This window comes from Xiphophorus couchianus, chromosome 17 (genome assembly GCF_001444195.1).
Source record: "Xiphophorus couchianus chromosome 17, X_couchianus-1.0, whole genome shotgun sequence".
Lineage (NCBI taxonomy): Eukaryota > Metazoa > Chordata > Actinopteri > Cyprinodontiformes > Poeciliidae > Xiphophorus > Xiphophorus couchianus.
The window spans coordinates 782,818-803,864 of record NC_040244.1 but is presented as its reverse complement, the minus strand read 5'-3'; the positions used below and the strand labels follow the sequence as shown (position 1 = coordinate 803,864).

The 21,047-nt window shown below is 37.9% G+C and overlaps 1 protein-coding gene across 7 annotated transcripts in view; it reads right to left on the bottom strand.

Moving 5' to 3' along the window:
- Positions 1-5: 5 nt before the first annotated feature.
- Positions 6-21,047, bottom strand: part of abcc9 (ATP-binding cassette, sub-family C (CFTR/MRP), member 9) — a 46,017-nt gene continuing 24,975 nt past the window's right edge. For 6 of the 7 annotated variants that reach the window (XR_003598863.1, XR_003598864.1, XR_003598862.1 and 3 more), the window contains 23 exons: positions 20,928-21,029; positions 20,221-20,305; positions 20,039-20,119; positions 18,833-18,970; positions 17,937-18,062; positions 17,374-17,473; positions 17,211-17,284; positions 16,540-16,773; positions 15,682-15,836; positions 14,880-14,949; positions 14,619-14,776; positions 14,251-14,343; positions 13,771-13,873; positions 12,720-12,824; positions 12,334-12,454; positions 11,489-11,619; positions 10,700-10,778; positions 7,552-7,660; positions 5,842-5,945; positions 5,637-5,770; positions 4,716-4,778; positions 3,690-3,940; positions 6-3,471 (listed from right to left, as the gene is read on the bottom strand). Coding sequence is in view for 1 of the 7 variants with exons in the window: in XM_028043655.1 (XP_027899456.1) it covers positions 3,334-3,471; positions 4,716-4,778; positions 5,637-5,770; positions 5,842-5,945; positions 7,552-7,660; positions 10,700-10,778; positions 11,489-11,619; positions 12,334-12,454; positions 12,720-12,824; positions 13,771-13,873; positions 14,251-14,343; positions 14,619-14,776; positions 14,880-14,949; positions 15,682-15,836; positions 16,540-16,773; positions 17,211-17,284; positions 17,374-17,473; positions 17,937-18,062; positions 18,833-18,970; positions 20,039-20,119; positions 20,221-20,305; positions 20,928-21,029 (2,503 nt within the window). In the remaining 6 variants the exon portion in view is untranslated. The remainder of the gene's footprint in view (positions 3,472-3,689; positions 3,941-4,715; positions 4,779-5,636; positions 5,771-5,841; positions 5,946-7,551; positions 7,661-10,699; positions 10,779-11,488; positions 11,620-12,333; positions 12,455-12,719; positions 12,825-13,770; positions 13,874-14,250; positions 14,344-14,618; positions 14,777-14,879; positions 14,950-15,681; positions 15,837-16,539; positions 16,774-17,210; positions 17,285-17,373; positions 17,474-17,936; positions 18,063-18,832; positions 18,971-20,038; positions 20,120-20,220; positions 20,306-20,927; positions 21,030-21,047) is intronic. The other variant, XM_028043655.1, reaches the window with a different exon arrangement.

The window sequence follows — 21,047 nt, the reverse complement described above, 5'->3', positions numbered from 1 at the left end:
TTTAAAATTAAGTCACATTAATCTGTTTGAGCTTGTTTGTTTTCATTGCTGCCGTTTTCACAGTTTGTTGTGTTAAAAGAATCCAGCAGAGTAAAAATGCAAACAATTTGATCTCAGCTGCATGGATAAAAAATTAAAAAAACGAGAACAATGTTTAGAAGTGAAGAGGAAAGGTTGAAGTGAGAAGATTTTAACATGAGTGAGCGAAAAAACAAACAAACCTGGTGATGTTTAACTTGAGATGAAACATCAGAAAAAACTGAAATAAACAATCTAATGAACCTGGTGTTTTCTCCTGACAGAAGAGAAGCCATAAAATAATAAAAATAATATACATCATATAAAAACAGTTAAACCAATTAACCAGAAAACAGAGACAACAGCAACGTTTCCAGAGAGGTGAAAAGATGTTGCTAAATTATTATGAAATAGCATAAAACTAACTAATTATAATTTATTAGTAGTTCTGACTATAAACGGGTAAAATGTCTATTTTAACTTTGTTAAAGAAAGTAAGAATTATTTATATTTAAAATATCATAAATAACATAAATGTTTCCAGGTCTGTTTGGTAAATAGGAAAAGTTCTAAAATATTTGATCAGTAATTAATGTTCTGAAAATGAGGATTCACCTATAATAAAAGCACAAAGGCCAACAATAATCAGATTATCAGAGCATAATTATTAACAAATAGGAATATAAACACAATGCAAATTTCTTCCAGAAATACAATCTTGTTTTTTTTTTTTTTAATGTATAAAATGCTGGCAGCTGATTAAATTGGCCATTAGAAAGTTTTTAGTTGGTAAAACAAAAAATGCAACAAAATGTCTCTTTAAGTCACGAAAAACTTTCCAGTAAAATCTTGGTGAAATTTAACCAACCATTATTTATAGAAGCTTTCTGCCAGAAAGTTTAACTTTTATTTCTAACTAAATGAACCTAAACTCATTTAAAAAATCATATTAGAAAAGTTTTAATCAGACTTTACAGAAAATCACCTCTCCAGGTACCGGAAGCCGTCGTCCCTAAAAAGAAGCAGAAACCGTTCAGCAAAGCATGACAGCAGGGTCAGCGGCTGCAGGGTCAGCGGCTGCAGGTGGAGCCGCAGCTGCAGGGTCAGCGGCTGCAGGTGGAGCCGCAGCTGCAGGTGGAGCCGCGGCTGCAGGTGGAGCTGCGGCGCCGGTCAGTTCGCACTGACGTCTGCACAGAAATACGACCGAAACAGGCTGCAGGTTTAACAGACTGTTTTAGTCTGGAAACTTAACAACAAAATAATAAAATGATGCAACTTCAAATATTTAAGTTGTATTATTTTAGTGGTGGGACTACATTGAGGTTTTTAATAGAGTTAATTTCAGGGTCAATTAATTGTAATAATCAAAACCAACACATTAACAAAATAAACATTTCAATTAAGAACCTTTTTGTTGTCAAATTATTGAATTAAATGAACTCACTAACTAAGATATTTATTGTTTTTAATCTGTTCATGGAGCATCTTTAGAAATGTGGACGCTAACATTAGCATTACCAACACAATTAGCATTAGCATTGAGTAGCTTCGCTGATTGGCTAACTCATTTTAGCACAACTTGAACACAACCGTTCTTTGTAATTAATTAATCAAAGTTAACGTGTTAAAGTACCAACTCTAGTTTTCTTATATAATATGTCCTCCCCTTCCTGATGCCACCCTGGACAACTGCCCATATCAAAACTGCTCCATTTACCCACCAATATAATCCTGAGGAACCAGTTCAGTCATCTCTATCAGTCGTATTTCTGTGGTAGAACCTTACAATAAACCTATGAGTAAAATAATAAAAACTTCCTTCACAGTGAAAAAAACTGCATGAAGCACCAAACACCAGCCAACATTCTAACCTTCTGCATTATTATTGCTTAGCATCTGTTAAAACTGATAAAAGTGTAAAATGTTACAATATGTAAAAGTTAAACAGTTTAAAAACAATGAAATCACAAAAGGTCCTAAAAGCACAGAGCCTGTAGAAACTCAGCTAGACAAAGAGAGATACAACAACTGGGGGCTCGTCCGGGATCTCCAGGGTCAATTTCACAAAATGTTTTAAAATCCCAAGAGGCACAAAAACCAGTGATAGCAAGTTTTAAAACCTTAAAAGAAACACTGAACTCATCTGGGACTATTTAATGTGGCGGATTAACTTCCTGAGTGTGTTTGCAGGTGAAAGATGCTAAATCTCGGATTCTAACTGGAGGAATCCAGCCTTTGTTTTTTGTAGAATCTGCTGAAAAGAAGAAATAAAACAAAATAAATGTAATTAACCACATGTCAGTCTTAATCTTGGAGCCATTATTATTGGTCGTGAAACAAAGAAGAAGAAGAGTTCATAGAGAAATATGGACAAAATTCTAAGTTGCAGAAGCCTGTCAACACTGATGGGTCCCTCCCGCTACTCGTGGAGCTAATTAAAATAAAGTTCGACATGTGAGTGAAGTTTTGATTGTTGACTGTTCGGCTAACAACTTTGAAGTGGGATGAAACTCTTTAGCTTATGCTGCAGAGTTAGCAAAGCAACTATAAAACTGAAACCAGGAGTTTGTTTCACATAATCTTTCCCTTTAGCGCAAACAGAAGTGTGTGATGACAAATGTGATCCAGTTGAGGTCGATATTCTACAATGTAGCTCATGTTATTGACACATGGTGGGGATTGTTAAACACAGCGCTTCAGTGTTAGCATTAAAGACCCTGCTGGTGTAGCTGTTTAGCGTTAGCAGAGCTAATGCTTAAGATTAGTGATTTAGGGTTAGCGCAACTAGCTTTTTAGTTAGCACTGCCCACTAGTGCTTGTTAAACTAGCTACTAATGTTGGACAAACTTATAACCACACAAGAAACTACAGTGTTTAACGTAGTAATTTTATTTTAATTCTCCACTTTCAGGTTTAATTAAAAAAATTATTTTTTTGTAGAAAATTTAGGCTAAATTATCTAGACTTTACAGTAATTTGGGGTTTAATTCTAGTAGATCTAATTACTAACAAACACCTGATAATTGAGGTTTTACTGAAAACCCCATTGATGCTCAAAACCTTTAGAGATGATTTATAAAACTAACTGAAGTAACGAGACGTCTGTGTTTAATGTGAGACTTTTCCTACAGATTGTGAGCATGATGGTGATCCAAGATGAGATTAACTGGATTAACACGACTGTTTCAGCTTGTCCACAGCTTCCTGCTGTATCGTCGGTTTAGACGTGATGTTTCTGTTTGTCTTTGTTGTAAAAATGAGTTTGAACTAAAAATCGAGAGTGGAAATTAAAACCGATCCGTCAGTTGTTGGAGTCTACATGTCGGCTTTGACAAAGGAAGCGAACATCCCGTCTTCCTGCTCCAGCAAAGTGTCCGGTGTGTCGTACTCCAGGATGTTTCCTCGCTTCATCACAATGACCAGATCAGCGGTTAGGATGGTGTGGACTCGGTGCTGCAGACACACAACAACCGGTTAGTTTCCTGTTTCGGCAGGACAGCTTCCTGTTTCAATCCATTCATCCATCTTTTCATCCATACTTTGCAGATAAAGAAGAATAGAGTTTAATTTTTTCCGTAAAGATTTCTTGAAAACATGTAGTTTTAAATATTGTTCTGTAACAGAAGTTCAGTGCTGATCAGAAAGCATGCAGCAGTTCATTTGGTACCAACCAGGCAGTCAGTGGCAGTAAGGCTTCAGCAGACCCAGACTCAGACTTCAGCCGGGAAAAGCAGGAAAACAGACAGAGGTCGGAGGTCAGAGGTGGGTCTGAGCGTATCCGGGTCTACTTGTGAGTCCTCACTAGCACACTGAAGAGGCTTTCCTCCTGCGCTAGGAGGTTGGGACCCGAGTCACTTTCCACCAAGATCCCCGAGGAGAAGACCAGCACCTGCTCCGCGTCCAAGATGGAGGAGACGCGGTGCTGGAGGTCCGACGAAGAGGAGGATGAGGAGAACGAAGAGGAGGAAGCAAAGAGGAGGGGGTCGTTTTGAAACAGGAAGAAGACGAGGGGAAGGAAAATAACGTGACGCAACACAGAAAAAGGAAAGCAGGTAAAAGAGGATGAAGTTTCCAGACAATGTATTCAGTGTGAAAGCAGGAAAATGAATTTAGTTTGAAGGAGGAAAAAATCAGGACAAATTCTTAAAGCTTCAGTTTGTAACTTTCATAAAATATATTTTTACATATTTGTTAAAACATGTCGTGGCAGTTTAATAAGACAGATAATATGTGAAAGGATCGATTTAATCCTCCTCAGTGAGCCGTTAGTGCTGTCTGAAAAAAACTGCACCAAAAACAACCAATCAGGAGGAGGGGCTTGGCGCTGTCAATCGCCCTCATGTACTCACCACTAAATGTGTTAACTGTTTATCTGCCTTTATGCTAACTATCCTTAGCATCCATGACAGGTTATGCTGGCTAACAGAGAGCAAAGTGGAGTGATTAACATCACTAAGCCCCGCCTCCTGCCTCTGATTGGTTGTTTCTAGCTAGCACTGGAAGAAAGCAGAGGAGCTTTTTTTTTTAGATTGTCTCACATACCAAACTGTCACAACATGGTGACAATTTCAACAAATATTCAAAAATATATATTTTTAATAAAAGCTACTTTCTGCAGCTTTAAAGGAAAATGATAAAAAAAGCTGCAGATCTGCATCAATCTCAGCGTTTCGCTACGAAGCGAAGTGACGACTTACTGCGATCGTAACGACGGTTCTGTCTGCGAACGCCGTCATCACGACTTTCTGCAGGATGTTTTCCTGCACAGACGAACAAACACACAAAACATGAGCGATAAAAAACAAGTGAGCAGAAAGCATGCAGTAGAAATACATTAGGATGTATGATAATACCATTATTAATGCACAAACATGACTCCCAAAATCTGTCTTTAAAGGAAACTGAATTGTGTCACATTAATTTCTGGAAAGAAGTATTTAAAAAAAAAGGTAAAATTCATTAAACAAACAAAAATAAGTGTTTTTTTCTAACAGGGTAATAAGAAGTTTGGGCATTTTAAAATATATAATTTATTTTTTAAAAACATGACTTTCTTTTTCTAAAGTATAGTTTTTTAACATAATTTCATTTTAACATTTTATTTAAAAAAATATTTTGATAATGTTTTATCTTAAAAATTATTTTAAAATATATGTACATATATATTTACATATATTTTCTTTGTTTTATATATTTTCTTTAATATTTGTTTTTTAAATAATAAAAGTAATTTCTTAAAGGCTGCAAACAGATTTTGAGTTAAACATAAGCTTTATGCTTACGCCCTTTTTTGGTCACATTTATTAAATATTTTTCCTTTTTTTATGACTAAGTGTCACAGACTGTTTGTGTTTTGTGACTTAATGAAATTTCCTCCATGCTTTTGCAGCTCTCTCGATTAATGACAATCATGTCTTTATTCTGGCGTCCAGTTAATTACATTTTAGACTTTGCAACATGACTCCTAACTAATTTTCCATCATTTTTTCTTTTCTTCTAGTTTTACTGTATTTGTATCTTTTGATTTTCTCTGAACTGTTGAAACGGGTGTGAAAAATGTCTGAATGTGTTATAAAATCGTCCATCTGTCCTGGTTTTCATCATGTTGGAGGACGAACCGTCGCCATGTCGATGGACGCCGTGGCTTCATCCATGATGAGGATGCTGCTCTTCCTGACGAAGGCTCTGGCCAGACAGAAGAGCTGCCGCTGCCCGACGCTGAAGTTTTCCCCTCCTTCTGTCACAACGGCGTCTGGACACACAGAAGCAGGTTCACTGCACCTGAAGACACCTGAACGACTGATTAGTTATTAGCAAAAATACCGAGTCCTCCAGGAAGCGATTTAACCATGTTCTTCAGCTGAGCGATCTCTAGCGCCTCCCACAGGCGGTCGTCAGTACACATGCGCTCTGGATCCAGATTAAACCTGCAACAGGATTAATTTATAGATTATGATCGAGTAACAAGTGATGACAAGATCTCTGGAGGAAGACAGATATTAAAAAATCTGGTTTTCAGTTTGACACGAGCAAAATAGACGAAAAAAAATCTGAAATTTTCTAGGAAAAAAAAATTCAGAGATTGAAAAGTTGAAAGTTCTAATGAAAATAATTTTAAATATTTTATTTTATTTATATAGTTAAAAAAATAAATATTTTAGAAAAAACATGTAAATTTCTGCCTTTCAAAAGCTAAACATTTTCACGTTTCGAAACTTTAACATTTTCGGCTTCAGAAACCCAGAAATATTTTTCTTTTCTAGGAAACTTTTGACTTTTTATACTCGGACATTTTTTTTTTAGAAAAAAAATTGTAAATTTCTGAGTTTCAAAAGTTATCTTCTAGAAAATTTCTGGCATTAATCTCAACATCTGTGAGGTTTCCAGCAGATTTGACTCCTTTTGTCTCCCTATAATGGCCTTATTCTGCCGTTGTGTCTTAACTGTGTGACTCTTCATGTTCCTACTGAGTCAGAGATTCTCACCGTCTGAATATTTGCTATGCGAAGGGAGTCAGTGAAGCAGTTACTGTCGACCATTCACCTCGGCCTGCGCCGTCTCTCACAGCGTTATCTGAAGCAGTCCAAACAAACACCACATGCTCCGTCTTTTTCAACAAACAGAGTCGGTGCGATTATCTCGTAGCACAAACACGAGGAGAAGAGGAGGACGGAGTCGTGGCGTCCTTCGTCTTCAGTGACCTCCTCCGTTTGTGACGTCTGCGACAAAGTCGGATTGTTTCAGTTCCTGCTGCGTTTCAAACCTGCAGCTGGAGCCGCCGCCAGCTGAACTATTCTCCTTCTTCAGAAAATTAACACATGCATTTGAAAGCATGAAGTTTTGTTTCTGCTTTTTTTGGTGTAAACTTATATTTTTGAACTTGAATAAAATAATGCCCATATTTAGACTCACTAACATAAGCTGGAAATGTAAGAAATGTTGCAGTTTTGGTCCCAGTCAAACCAAACAGCCCATTTCCTCATCAGAACCATTTTCTGGGCTAAATTTCTGTAATAGTGACTGTATTTTCTGCAGCTCAAAATATAAAATCTGTCTGGTGCTGGACTGAACCTTTGTGATTAAGCAACAAAAAACTCTTGAATCTGTTGTTCAAAACCACATTAGGAGATTACAAGGTCTGGAAAATTATTATTTATGATTATCTGACTGGAAATCACAACATGGATCCAGTTTTAATCAGAATTTTGTCAATTCTGAACGAATGAATCGTCTCTGGTTTCAGTTATTTTAAAGAACTTCTTCAGGTTTCAGAGTAAAACAGGCGTCTGTTAGAAAAGAAGAAAAACTCCAGGTTTCCATCCAGCGATCAATGAAACACTTAAAAAAATAAAAACAAGCATTTACTGGGTTTAACTTTCATCTTTGCACTAAAGATTTGAGAATCAGGAGAAACTGAAAACATAAACTTGTGCTGCTTTACGAGGAAGACAAATATAAAAACAGGAAGAGGAAGCTGTAGAGTCCAGATGAGTCCTGTGGGACGGCGCGGGTCAGCAGTGTGTGTTTGTGTACCTTATGGAGCCGCTGAACAGAACCGGATCCTGCAGGATGATGGAGAGTCGAGACCGGAGCGTCTGCAGGGGAAGCTTACAGATGTCGATCCCGTCAATGACGATCCGCCCTGCAGAACCAGTCCAGGTCCAAATCATGTCATCCCTGATTGTTTTAGTTACAGGCTGGTTCAGCTTAATGGCCGTCTATTTCTAGAGACCACTGGCAGCCGGGCTTCGCTCCAGTGCCAGGTTTGAGATAGTTTATAGCTCTGGTTAGTGCACGATAACGCTAACGCTGCTTCTTCTCGGTCCGAGGTTTGCTTACAAATGTCTGAGGATAAGGAAGAGTTTTTAACTCACTATATAGATTTTAACGTAATTAATCATGTTTTCCAAGAGGAACCATTTTATTGGTGTGTTTCTGGTACACCCATAAATCTGGCGCACACGGGATGAAACCGCTTCTCCCTCCGTCCCACTGGGTTTTCATTTCTGCTTCAAACCATCTGATTGGACGCTGGAAAAGACGATTGTTGTGTTGAAGTTGTGCTAAAAGGAGTTAGCTTATCAGCGAAGCTATGCTAGCCTAAAACACCATCACAATGCTAACCATGTAGCTAATGCTAATGTTAGCATCCACATTTCTAAAGAAGCTCCATGAATGATCAGGGCTTCAATCTGATGGTTTAATAAAACATTAAAAACTTTAAATATCTTTGTTGTTCAGCTCACTTGTCTTAAATTAATAATTTAATTAATAAATTAGCAGCAAAAATTGATTTTGAATTGAAACATTTGCTTATTTTGTCAACAAATAGTTGAATTAATTACAAATCCTGCATTTTAATCAAGTTCCACCTCTACTTTTGTATCTGAACTGTATGTTCCTACGGTACCGAGAGTCGCCGTCTGCAACCTCTGTAAGCGAAAAGAGACGTTTTCATCAAACAAATAAAACTTTATTAGCTCCAGAAATGTTGACATAAGACTACTTATAATTTATGATTAATATCTAATATAGAAAAATTGTTAGTGTTTTAAAAACCGTCATTTTATAAATTCAAAGAAAAATGAAACTTTTGTGCATAAAATTATTTTGTGTAAAATATAATACAAAAATATTTGTTACGTACAAAGTTTATATATTTATAATTAATGTCAAAATTTTTGTTTAGGAACAAAATTTCAAAATGAGTGAAAACAAAAAACTAAAAAACATTTTTGATTGTTTGGAGTCATTATTTTGTGCAATTATTCCATCCTAAAACCTGCATTTGTTGTAATATTTTTATTTAAATATATTATTTTGTTCTTTATTAGTTGTAGCTCCAGGTTGTATAAATCTAGTGAAACTTGTTAGCTTAGCTGTGGCGCTGAGTCAGTTTCTACTGAGCATATTAGCAAATATTATGAGGTATATTTAGTGTTTAAAGTATTAAAATATGTATTTGTAAGTGTTTTAGAGGAAGTCTAAAGTATTTGTGGATTGCAGTGAATCAAGTACAGCTGTGTCCAAAGTTTAAAATTCTTCATATTTTAGTTTAAATTATGTTCTTAGAATAGTTTTCTTATTATAGAACCTCAGAATAGAAGCTTTAGGACTTTTCTACTTTAATATAAACATAACTGAGTTTTTTTTCTGCATGAAATCTGAAATATTTTCTCAGTTTTTAATGCAAACCTGCAGAACATCAGCAGCTGAGTCAGAGCAGCAGCCGGTTTTATTTCACTGCTTTATAAGGAAGCGCTGCTGACACAAAGCTCTTAATTTACAGTGTGATTAAATAACCGCCCAGATGTATGTGTGTATGGAAAAAGTGTTGGTGTAATCTTTGAGAAAGCTGCCAGGGAGCGTCCATCATCCCTCAGAGCGAGAACAGAGAAAGCTACAGCTGGCTGCAGGGCTTCAGCGCCGCTGTCCTGCTGAATTATGACCCGCGATTCTGTTTTGGTTCTGTTTTAATCCTCCACTTCAGATCGTAAAAACCCAGCAGACACAAAGAGCAGAAAGGAGGAGCAGCAGGACTGTTTACAGAGAGCTGAGCAGCAGACTGAAACAGTCTGTGTCGCGTAAATAGGAGCCGTGATCAGACACCGAGGATAAAACATGGTTAAATATGAGGCGGCCATGTTTGATGGAACAAGGCAGGAATTATTTCACTGAACTAGACGCTCAGTTGGACAAGATCAGTCAGAAAAACTTCATAAAATCGACTAAAAACTGACGTTTGCATCAATATATTTAGGTCTAAATGTGTATTTTGTTTCTTTAAATTTATGTAATTATGCAGCAAATTGACTTCAAGTTATAAACTCCGACACTGCAAAAACATAAAATTATAGCAAGTATATTTAGTCTTGTTCCTGTGAAAATATCTTATTACACTTGAAAAAAGACAAAACTAACTCAAGTAACTTATCAGTAAGATATGGAAACTGGTTTGAGTAAATAATTCCTCACTATTGATGAGAAATTGGTAGATAAATTTATTCACAACAAGAGAATTTCCTCATGTTTGTAGTGAAATAATCGGATGTTTTACATCAATATGAAGGAATTATTGACTTGAAACAGGTTTCTCCATCGTGCCGGTGACCTGACTTCGAGTTAGTTCAAGTGAACTAAGATATTTGCACAAAAACGAGACTAAAAACACTTGGTAAGACTTTTTCAGTGTGTTGGTGAGTTAAGGTTTAGATTTCTGTGGGAATCTGCACAGAAATGCAATGAATCAATTCATCACATGATATATTAAAACAAACTCAATAATTTTCATGATTTATTGATTTTTTTCTTTCTTCTAAAAACTGAATAATAAACGTTTTTGATCTGCTGCTCCTTTTTTTGAAGGACAGTTTTGTTTACATGGACTTCATAATTAATTTTATTTGTTGTTTTGTTTATTTATTTTGGATATTTAACACATTTTCCAGTTAAAGTGTTTAAATGTTCATTAAAATGTAAAGTTTAATGATCTTTGAGAATGTTTTTATTATCATTATACGTCTTTATATGGTTTCAAAGTTACAATATTATCTTTTATCCAGTTGCATGGTTTCTATTGTCACTTATTGTAAACAATATTGATTTCTGCACATATTTTTGAAATAATCATTTATCAATGAAGCATAAAGGACGGAGGAAGAGTCAATAATTTAAAACCCACCTTCAAAAATATCCACCATGTTGAAAAAGGCGAGAGACAGAGAGGACTTCCCGCTGCCGGTGCGGCCGCAGATTCCCACCTGGGGAGGAAGAGGAGCGAGAATCAATAACCTTCATCTCGCTTCGCGCCGCCGCGAGACAAAACTCACCTGAGTGCCAACCGGCTGCAGGAGACATGATGACGCTGCGCAGGTGGGAGTTTACAGCTTTAACAACCAGAATCATTCAGAGTCCGGTTGGCGATTTGGAAATATTTCCACAAACTTTAATGAATTTTAATGAGATTTTATGTCAGAAATAAAAAAGCTACCCAAAAGTAATGGAGTTCTACTGGGGTTGCTAGGCAACGGGCCGGGCTCCGCTGGGGTTGCTAGGCAACAGAGCAGTGTGACTCAACATTTCAAAGGTTTTTGAAATGGATCATTTTTCAGACACCAAAAAACAGATTGGTGGGTTTTTATGATTTTAGAAGCAGTTTAAACCAAAACAACAAAAACGTGCAAAATGTGAATTTTGAATAATAGATCCTCTCCCAGGTTTTTATTAAATTGTAGCCCCATAGAAACATTTAATAATCCTTTTGATCTAATTTACTGTGAAAAATTCAGTGCCAAAGTCGACAGAAAGCTGAATGTGTGAATTACCAGCTATGCAGAAATTTGTCACTTCTATGCAACTTTTAGCCTCAGTTGCTTTGTGAATGTAGCCTGGAAATAACTTTTAGTTTTATTAACAGTCAGTCGGGGGTCACAGCAGCTCCTGCGACCTTTCGCAGCATCGCGTTAATTACCTTCTGGCCCGGCTTGATGTAGGCGTTGACGTGCTTCAGCACGGGCTTGAGCATGGGGTCGTAGCGCACACACAGGTCGTGGATCTTTATCTCACCGTCACGAGGCCAGTTCTCAGGGACCTGAGAGGCGTCTGCAGCCAGAGGACAAGAAACACTCAGGATTTTACTATCTGCATGTCTGAGATCACAGCAGTGAGGAAACAAGACCACAAACCGCTGCCAGCGGCTCTGCACTGCAAAAACACAACATCTAACAGAGCATCTTTTATCCAGATTTAAATACAAATATCTTAATACACTTTAAATAAGATAAAACTCATTTATAAGTAACTTTTCAACAAGATATGAGCCTGTTTTATGTAGAAATTCCTTAATATTCATTTAACAAGTAGGGCTGAAATGATTAATCGTTTTAATCGTGATTAATCGGTCAATGAAATAATCAACTAATTTAGTTGTTAATCGCTAATAGATTCAAAAAGAGGCTATTTACTAAAATAACAATATATATAAAGCAGTAATTACAATAAATATAAATATTTTGTATTTAAGATAAAAACTTAAAGATTCAAATTTATTAAAGGGATGCTGTTATTGCAGTTTAGGCAATAAAATGTTAAAAATTTTAGTATTTAAAAAAGGAATTGAAGTATTTGTTTATATTCATATTTTATTTCTAATTTTATATAAATTATATTTAAGTGGTTAAATGAAAAACCTGCAGAATGAGCCATTTTTCTTCATTCGATTAATCGTCAGAAAAATCTATAGAATAATTAGTTGTACAGGAATAAATCTGAGATATTTCCTATCCAGATATCACATCGGTAGATCGCAGAAGTTACCCATCGATCCCTCGTAGTTCTCGGACTCTGTGCCCAGGAAGCTGTTGACTTTCTTCACCGCTGCCATCTGGACCTCCAAGTCGGCCAAGTTCCTCACAACCCAGTTCAGGTAGTTAGTGATCTGCAAAAACACAAACAAAAACTGAACCATCTTTCTCTCATTTTCATAGGTCACAGAGGGCTCTATCCAAGCATGTTAACAGAAAGTTGAGTGGAAGACAACAGTCAGGATGAACAAGCAAAGAATACCAGCTGCTTTGAGAGTTTTTTGAGGCGGTCTATTAAAGTAAACAAAGTATTGAGTGTAAATACTACAGTAAATAAAAAATAAACAGAAAGTCCAGTGTGTGGATGTCCGTATGAGAGACGACGCTCGGTGAACTCACCGTGAGGGCGTAGGTCAGGCCGAGTCCCACCAGGCCTCCGCCGGGCCGACCGGACCAGATGGAGGCGACGGCCACCGTCAGGACGATCACTGCGCCCAGGTAGTCCTGAAACCCGACGGAGAGAAGAAGAAGAAAACATCTCTGGGTTTTAACAACGTCTCAGAACTGGCTGGAGTCAACAGTTCACTGAAAAAACATTTTAGTTAACTGGAATGAAGAAAAACGGTAATTAATGGAAAAAAATGTGTGTTTATAAAACAAACTGAATTTATAGAAATACTATCCATTGTTTTCAAGTTTATGAATTTATTTATTAGCCTTTCGAACTGATGTGAACATGATTAACCATCTAATGCATCTTTATGTCTCATTATTCAAAAATGTTTGTCAATAAATGAGACATGAAACTCGTTAAACTTGTTAGTTTTCTTAAAGTTTCTGATGTAAGGCGATGCCGTTAAACACGTCCAACTCTTTCATCTGGATGCGTTTAAATTTCCTTAGATGTGTCAAAGTTATTATAGTTAATAAAACTAACAAAATAAAAACTGAAATTAATAAAACTTAACAGACATAAATAAAAACGGTAATTAATGTTAACTAACGGGAACTATATTGTGCATTTATAAAATTAACTAAAACATGATCAACTAAACAGGCTAAAATTGTGTAACATTCTTCATTTTCCTGTTTATTAATCTATTTATTAGCCTTTCAATATGATGTGAAATGTATTTTTTCTCCAAACAAAGTTGTTTACAGTTGTTTACGTCAACTGTCTGCAAATTACGTCTCTCCTTTCTCCTCCATCTTTGTCCGCAAAATGGCGTCGGCGAAAGTTGGGAGAAAATCAGATATTCTGTTAAATATTTATTACCCCGTCGATGTAAACATAATCACAATACTTTCTAAACTCTGCATCTAAAAATTACTCAAACTATATAATTAAACAATATTTAATTACAAAAAATGAGCAAAAACATTATTTAAATGAAACTAAGCTACAGTGAAACCCAGAGCTGTTCTACGGCTGGTTCGGTCGGTTCCTCACCGTTCGGACCTCCAGCCAGCGGTTGGCAGCAGACAGAAACAGGTAGGCGGTGTTGTTGGTGTCCGTCAGCTCCAACATGCGCTGCTTGAACCTCGCCTCGTGTCTGAAACAGAAATCTGAGTTTTAAAATGTAAACAGGAAGCAGGAACAAAACCAGTCAGCCATGTTGTCTGGAAAAGATGTTTTTCTACCACAGAGACCAGCGATAATAATGGGAACGATCCCCTGATTTACTGGTTCTGAAAGATGTTTACTCGTGTGTGAGTTTGTGCCGAGCGTTGGTGTGTTAGTGGGAAGGAGAAATCCTCCGGGACAGAAACCGTGAGAGCAGCTTAAAGCTGGACAGCAGCGCCGATGGGAAAGAGACGAGAGACAGAAATACAAGCAGAACACAAAGAACGAGCTGCTCTGCTGCTGGAGCTTCATAAAACGACCTGCAAGTCCTGCTGGGCGGCCATGTTCCCGGCCAACATGGCGTACCTGAACGCTCTGATGGTGGTGAGGCCTTCGGCGGTCTCAGAGAAGTGGCAGAGCAGAGGCAGCTGGGTGGAGTCATCCAGGTCCTGCAGGTCCCTGTCAAAGTAAACAAACATCTCAGGGGGACAAACAAAACTTTATGTGGCTCTGAGACGCCAGAAGGCTGTTAGCTAGCACTTAGCACTTAGCTTGCTAGCTAACAGCATCCGATAAGTAACGCCATTGTTTCCACAGAGAATCCTGATTTACTGCAATTTAACCATGTCTAATCAAAATAAAAGTTATTTTATTATATCTATGAACATTTTTGAGATGAAACTGTTTTGTTAGCTAACTCCCTAAACAGTTTAAACTTTGCTCTGCAGACTCACTTGGAGGCGACTCTGAAATACTTCTGAATGAAGTAGAAGGCGACGGCGAGCGGCACCAAGGCGACGAGGAAAGCCGGAGTGATGGAAGCTATGACCCCGATGGCGGACAGGCAGAGCAGGGTCGACCGGGTCAAAGACTCCAGCGTCGGAGGAATGTGCTGAAAAACAGTAACAGAAACAACCAAATACATCTGTAAATCTACAACAAGGCAGTCAATAGCTACAACTCTTCACTCCAGAAGAATATTTTTCTCCGTTTACCTGGTCGATGATGTTGGTGTCAGCAGAAAATCTGTTAAGGATCTGCCCCAAAGGAGTGACGTCAAAAAACCTGAGAAAATCATCAGGAAGGTTTAAAATAATAAAAAGTAAAACACATCTGTCTGCTAAACTGGGGTTAGTGTTTTTATAGCTTCTACAAAACAGCCATGATGAATAAAATATGGATTTTCTTAAAAACTACCCTTTAATATCAACATGAACACTAACTTCTACTAAATAAGTAAATATTTACTCCTTTTAAAGTGACCCAATTCAACCGAGGTCCAGTCAGTTGGTGCTTCCCGTCTCACAATGCAATTTCTCTAATTTATTATTTTGTGTTAAATATTTTTACTTAATTGTTAGTTTTATAGAAACCAGTTTTCACTTTGAAGTTAAACTTTTTCCCCTAATTTTCCATTTCGCAAAAAAAAATTATTGATTATAAATTATTAGTGACAGAAATAAAAAGTTAAAATTATTCAAAAGGTTGGATACCGTATGTTATCAGAAAGATGGACTCCACTCATTTATAAGTAGCCTTAGCATTCACGAGAGCTAGCTGCAGCGTAGCATAGCCTGTGATCACACTGAGGTGATTGACAACGCTAAGACCCGCCTCCTGGCTCTGATTGGTTGTTAATGGTTAACACTATTAGAGAGCAGAGGAGCCTGAACTTTTCACAGATTATCTGACTCAAACTGTCACAACATAGTGACAGTTTCAACAAATCTGAGCAGATTTTGGGAGCTTTGGGTCCCAAAATATTCCGACTTGTCTGCAGAACCGGACCTGGTTTACCTGATGGGGGCGTGGATGATCTTGTTGAGCAGGTTGTGATGCAGGTTGGTGGCAGCAGAAAGACCCAGAAACTCCACAGAGAGGGAGGTGATGAGGCACAAGGTGATCCCCGCCGCGCAGAGGACGAAAAACACGTGCAGGTAGTACACGTCATGCTGCGGGTCATCAAAACACAAAACAGAGCAAAAATTCATATCAATAAATAAAGCAAACACTGACATGAACAGTCAAACTCATTAATGAAGGATACAGGTAATAAAGACAGAGAAATTCTCCCAGAAATTATCACAATAATAATGTTGTTTTAAAACCATTTTTGAGTAATATAATGGTAATAATGGTATAATAATGCAAGAACACATTCTCAAAGATCAATAAATTTAAATTCTAATAAACATTTAACATTAACTGGAATACATTTTAAATATTAAAATAAATAAAACAATAAATCAAGTGAATTCTGAATTTATCCTTCAAAAACGTCTGAAACTGAAGATTTTAATCATCCAGTTTTTGGTAGAAAGAAAAAAACAATAAATGATACAAATGTAAATATAATTTATCATGTGATTAATTGATTTATTGTTTATGGAAACAGGCCTGAAGGGAAATAGATATTTATGTTCCTTAGATCTGCATTCAGCACTGAAAATACATTTATTTAGATTTTTCATACTAGGCAATTTAAATACGTTTTATTCATAAATATTTTGATCACACTAGAGATGACTCTTTATGTCAATGCTTCATACCTTTAAATCCAAATATTTTATATTGTTGTTGTACGTGTAAAAAAGATATTAATAAAGTACAGCTGTAGCGCTTTATTAATTATTAAGCTAAAACAAATGTTGTAACCTCGGATTGAGGAGAAATATCGGTGGAGTTTATGGAGCTGGTCCCATTCTGCAGGAACGCTGCCGTCTGATTGGCTGCAGTCCAGTTCTGGAGGTTTTCTGCTGTCTGATTGGTGGACGTCCAGAGAGCCAGGCAGTAGTCAATGGCAACGATGACCGAGTGCTTCAGCAGCTTGGAGGAAACCATGAGGAAGACCATGAAGAAGCCTCCAGAGGAGAGGTAGCAGCCGCACATCTGGAGACACGGAGCACAGAACCAAGAGACAGACATGCTCACAAGTCATCTTCTACAAGTCCAAGTCAATTCCCAAGTATTTAAGGGACAAGTTCAAAAAAAGTCCCAGGTCTTACTCCAGTTTCAAGTCTTCATCGGTCAGGTCCTGAGACTTGGACTTGTCTCACAAGGACTTGTCCAAATTTAATCTCAAGTTTTTCATGTTCCAAGTCTCTAAGAGACTAGTCAGAGTCAAGTCCCAAGTCTGTAAGGGTCAAGTCCAAGCTAAGGCAAAGGCAAATTTATTTGTGTGTCATAATTTGTGTACAAAACAATTCAAAGTACTTTACAGAAAAATCCAGAGACTTAGTGTGAAAACATAAATTAAAGCTCCAAGTCCTAGTCAGTTCTGACATCTTTTATTTTTACGACTCGAGCCAGAGTCTCCAACTGGTTACCTTCCACGGGATCTTGGACCGTCTGCTGGTTGTGGTGGAGAAATTATCGTCGTCTTCTTCCTCCACTTCCTCCTCTGGAATAAGAACGATCTGATTTAGTGAAAAAGCTGAAAGCAGCAGAAGAAGAGAAAGTTTCCATCAGCCGCCATCAGGTTTCCATCACCTTCGTCCTCATCGTCCATCTGGTTCTTTGTTTCTCTGGAGTAGAACGCTCTGCGCAGCGTCTTCCTCTCCAGAGTCGTCTGACTGTCCTGCTGAATATCCTGCAGATTCAGCAGATTAAAGTCACAACCTGCCCCAGGCAGGGCCGAACAAAGCATTTTTGGGGCCCTAAGCAGGTTTTTATTTAGGGGCCCCCTTACCAACATGCTAACACCATTAGCTTTATCAGCTACGCTACACCTGCTATCATTAGCATTATTAGTAATTAGCTTACGCCATACCAGGTTATTATGGATATTGATTCTAAACTTACATATGTTGCAAACTAAACAAAATATTTGGATTTTGAAATATAGAGTCTTATGTTTAATCTTATATTTCCTCAACAACGATAATTTGTTCTCACATGCGTAACAGCATCTAGTTTGTTTTATTCACTGTTACTTTAAATATATATTTAATCATGTTAGCTTGGTGCTCTTGGGCCCCCTGGTGGTGTGGAGGCCTGGCCCTGATCCCAGGTCATGTGGAGTGTAAATATCTGGAGGTGAAACGGTGATCTACCTTCTCCAGCTCCTGGTCCTGCCTGTTCATCAGAGTTTTCCAGTGATCGTAGAGCTGTGTGTCGTGAGTCTGAATGTCCTTCAGGGTTCCCTCTCTGAGGACCGAGCCGTCCTTCATCGCTATGATCTGGACACAGAACGTCAACAACGTAAAGCTACGGATCTATAGAGCTGCAGGACAGAACGACTCACCATTTGGTCACCAACCCAGCGCCGCCGTGGTTAGCAGCTTTGTTTTGATTGGTTTCCTCCAGACATCGTGGTCAAACATCTCTACGTTCTGCCAAACGATGCTGCAGGCCTTCTGGAGCTTTGCTAACGTAAAACTACCGGCTTTTCATAGCAGTCCAATTCGACCAATTCCGATCTTTTCACTAGGGTTGGACATTATCGTATCGTTTATCATTTGTCGTGATGAGAAGTAAAAGTAAAAAGTGCAGCATAGTAAAAATACTACTAAAAGTATTTTTTTTGTCAAAAAACTCTGTTTATTACTTATTGCAACAGCAATACATACATTATGTACATATTTGTTCCTTTTATTTTACCTTTTTGTTGCCTCTAAAGTTGATTTATTCATTCATAATGTCTGCATGCTGCTGATGTGTGAAGCTAAAGTCAAATTATTTGTTTCTGCAAACAATGTTGGCCAATAAAATGATTTTTATTCTGATTATATAAATTATAGAGGACTTTAAGTCTCATAACCCTTCACAGATTGGTGGACAGACATATTAACTTCTTTAAAGTTCATTACTGATATTTTACATATGTGTTTTCTACCTTGGCTTTGTTTTTGCTAATTAAATCACAATAATGTGGAATCTTTCACCTGGTTTTTTTAAGCTACATGGTGACTTTAGAATCACAGCTCAGTTTTGGATTTGGGAGTCTCACCCAGTCTGCGTGTATGAGGTACTGCAGCTTGTGGGTGACGAGGACCACGGTTCGCTTATCGTCCTGCAGAAACTTCAGGATTCCCTCCTGCATCAGGTGATCGCTCAGGTGGATGTCCAGCGCTGAAAACGGATCGTCCTGTTTGACGTGAAAACCACGAACGCATCACAAACCAGATCGCAATCAGAAATCCTCAGAGAAAAAAACCCAACAGCAGCAGAGAGCGGGGATGTTTCAACGCCTTTCCTGAGCTTTAAGTTTACACGGGGTGTGAGTTATTTTCACTCTGCGTCTGGCGCCCGACTCTGTTTGGATAATTAAAAATTCAGCCACACCAGAAAGTGTCTGCCAAATGGTGATCAGCGTCGGAAACGTTTTCCACATGATGCTGAGAGCGCCTGACGTCAGATCAGATACGTTGTGTCATATTCAGACGACGTCAAGGAAAACACTGAGCACTGCAGACGTTACAACGAGGGCGAAACGCCAAGACCGAGATGGGAGTTAATGTGGAATATCTGCCTGATAAGAATTTAAACCAACAGGAAATTATACAATTCAATTAGCAGATTCACATGTGAATTCTTGTTCGTCTCATTTAAGAAACTCAGAGCATCCAAAAGGAGCCACAGTGGATTCACTCACTGATGTTAAAATGCACAATTTTTCTGACCAATAAGAAACAGTCTAGCTACCATTGTGACCTTTAACCTGTGTAACTTAAATTAAATTAAAATAACGAGACTTTATAAATGTATAAAATGTATTATTTGGTTCAATATTTTTTCTGTTACATTGTAGATTCAGGTCTGGATTCTGGATGAACCGATCTGAAACTTGAATCTGCTTCTGGTGAAGCCAATGGTGTTAACTCTGGCTAATGGTGTTAGCTCTAGCTAATGGTTCCATGTCTTGCTAATGGTGTTACCTGTAACTAGAGGTTTCAGATTTGGCTAATGGTGTTAGCTCTTGCTAATCATTTTATATGTGGCTAATTGTGTTAGCTCATGCTAATAGTGTTAGCCTGAGCTAATTTAGTTAACAGTAAATTAGATGATTACTTTAGTTGGTGTGAACAGATATCTGGTGTATAACTGCACATAAAGACTTTGACGCCGAAGATGTATGTTTTATGCTAAATGTGCTAAATATGAATTGTTCCTCCATTTTACGTATTTTGTGCATTTCAGGGAAACGGTAACTTACCAAAAAGACAATGTTGGTGTTTTGGTACAAAGCCCTGGCCACACAGATTCTCTGCCTCTGACCCCCACTCAGGTTGATCCCCTGAAACACAGACATCACAAAACATCAGGACAGACTCCGGCATTACTCCACGACATGACAGTAAATATTTAGTACTTTAGTAATGGATTACAGAGACTAACCCTCTCCCCAATCTCAGTCTGATCTCCAAAAGGCAGCAGGTCGATGTCCGGCTGAAGGGAGCACGCGTCGATCACAGCTTTGTACCTAAATAAGACCCAGACCCAGAACAGCAGTCAGAGTCAAGACAGAATCGGTAAAAAACCTGGAGCTGCTTGTGCTTGGAAAGGCCGACCCGACAGTTTGCTGCAAAGAACTCCAGTTTCTAACTCCAGCTGTTTTCATTAAGCAACATTTCCTCTAACTTAGTAGAATGGTGCGTTACAAAGACTTAAAGTTGGAAATGTCCATTCATTATCAGAATTTGTTGGTTTCCAGTTAGTTCTTGCTAATGATGTTAGCTCCAGCTGCAGGATTAATGGTTTCAGATGCTGCTACTGGTGTTAGCACTTGCTAATGTTTTTAGTTCCTGCTAATGGTCTTAGCTCTTGCTAACTCGTCAGCTTGTGCTAATAGATTTAGTTCCTGCTAATTGTGTTAGCTCATGTTAATAGATTTAGTTTTTACTATGGTGTTAGCTCCTGCTAATGTTGTTAGCTCTAAAAATAAATTCCACAACAAAATGTGGTAGAACTTCGGTAACCTTAAGCTAACCTTAGCGACCCTTGACCTTTTTCCTAAGTTTGCCATACAATGACAAAAAGTATTTTATTTAAATTTTACAAATAAACTGCGGTGATTTGCCAGTCAAAGGAAAACTCAACGTTACCGTTGCTTGTTGAAGGGACTGCCAAAGGTGATGTTGTCCTCCACCGTGGCGTTAAGCAGCCAAGACTTCTGGGCAGCGTAGGCTACAGAGTTCCTGTTCTTGCTGGAGGCATTATGGGAA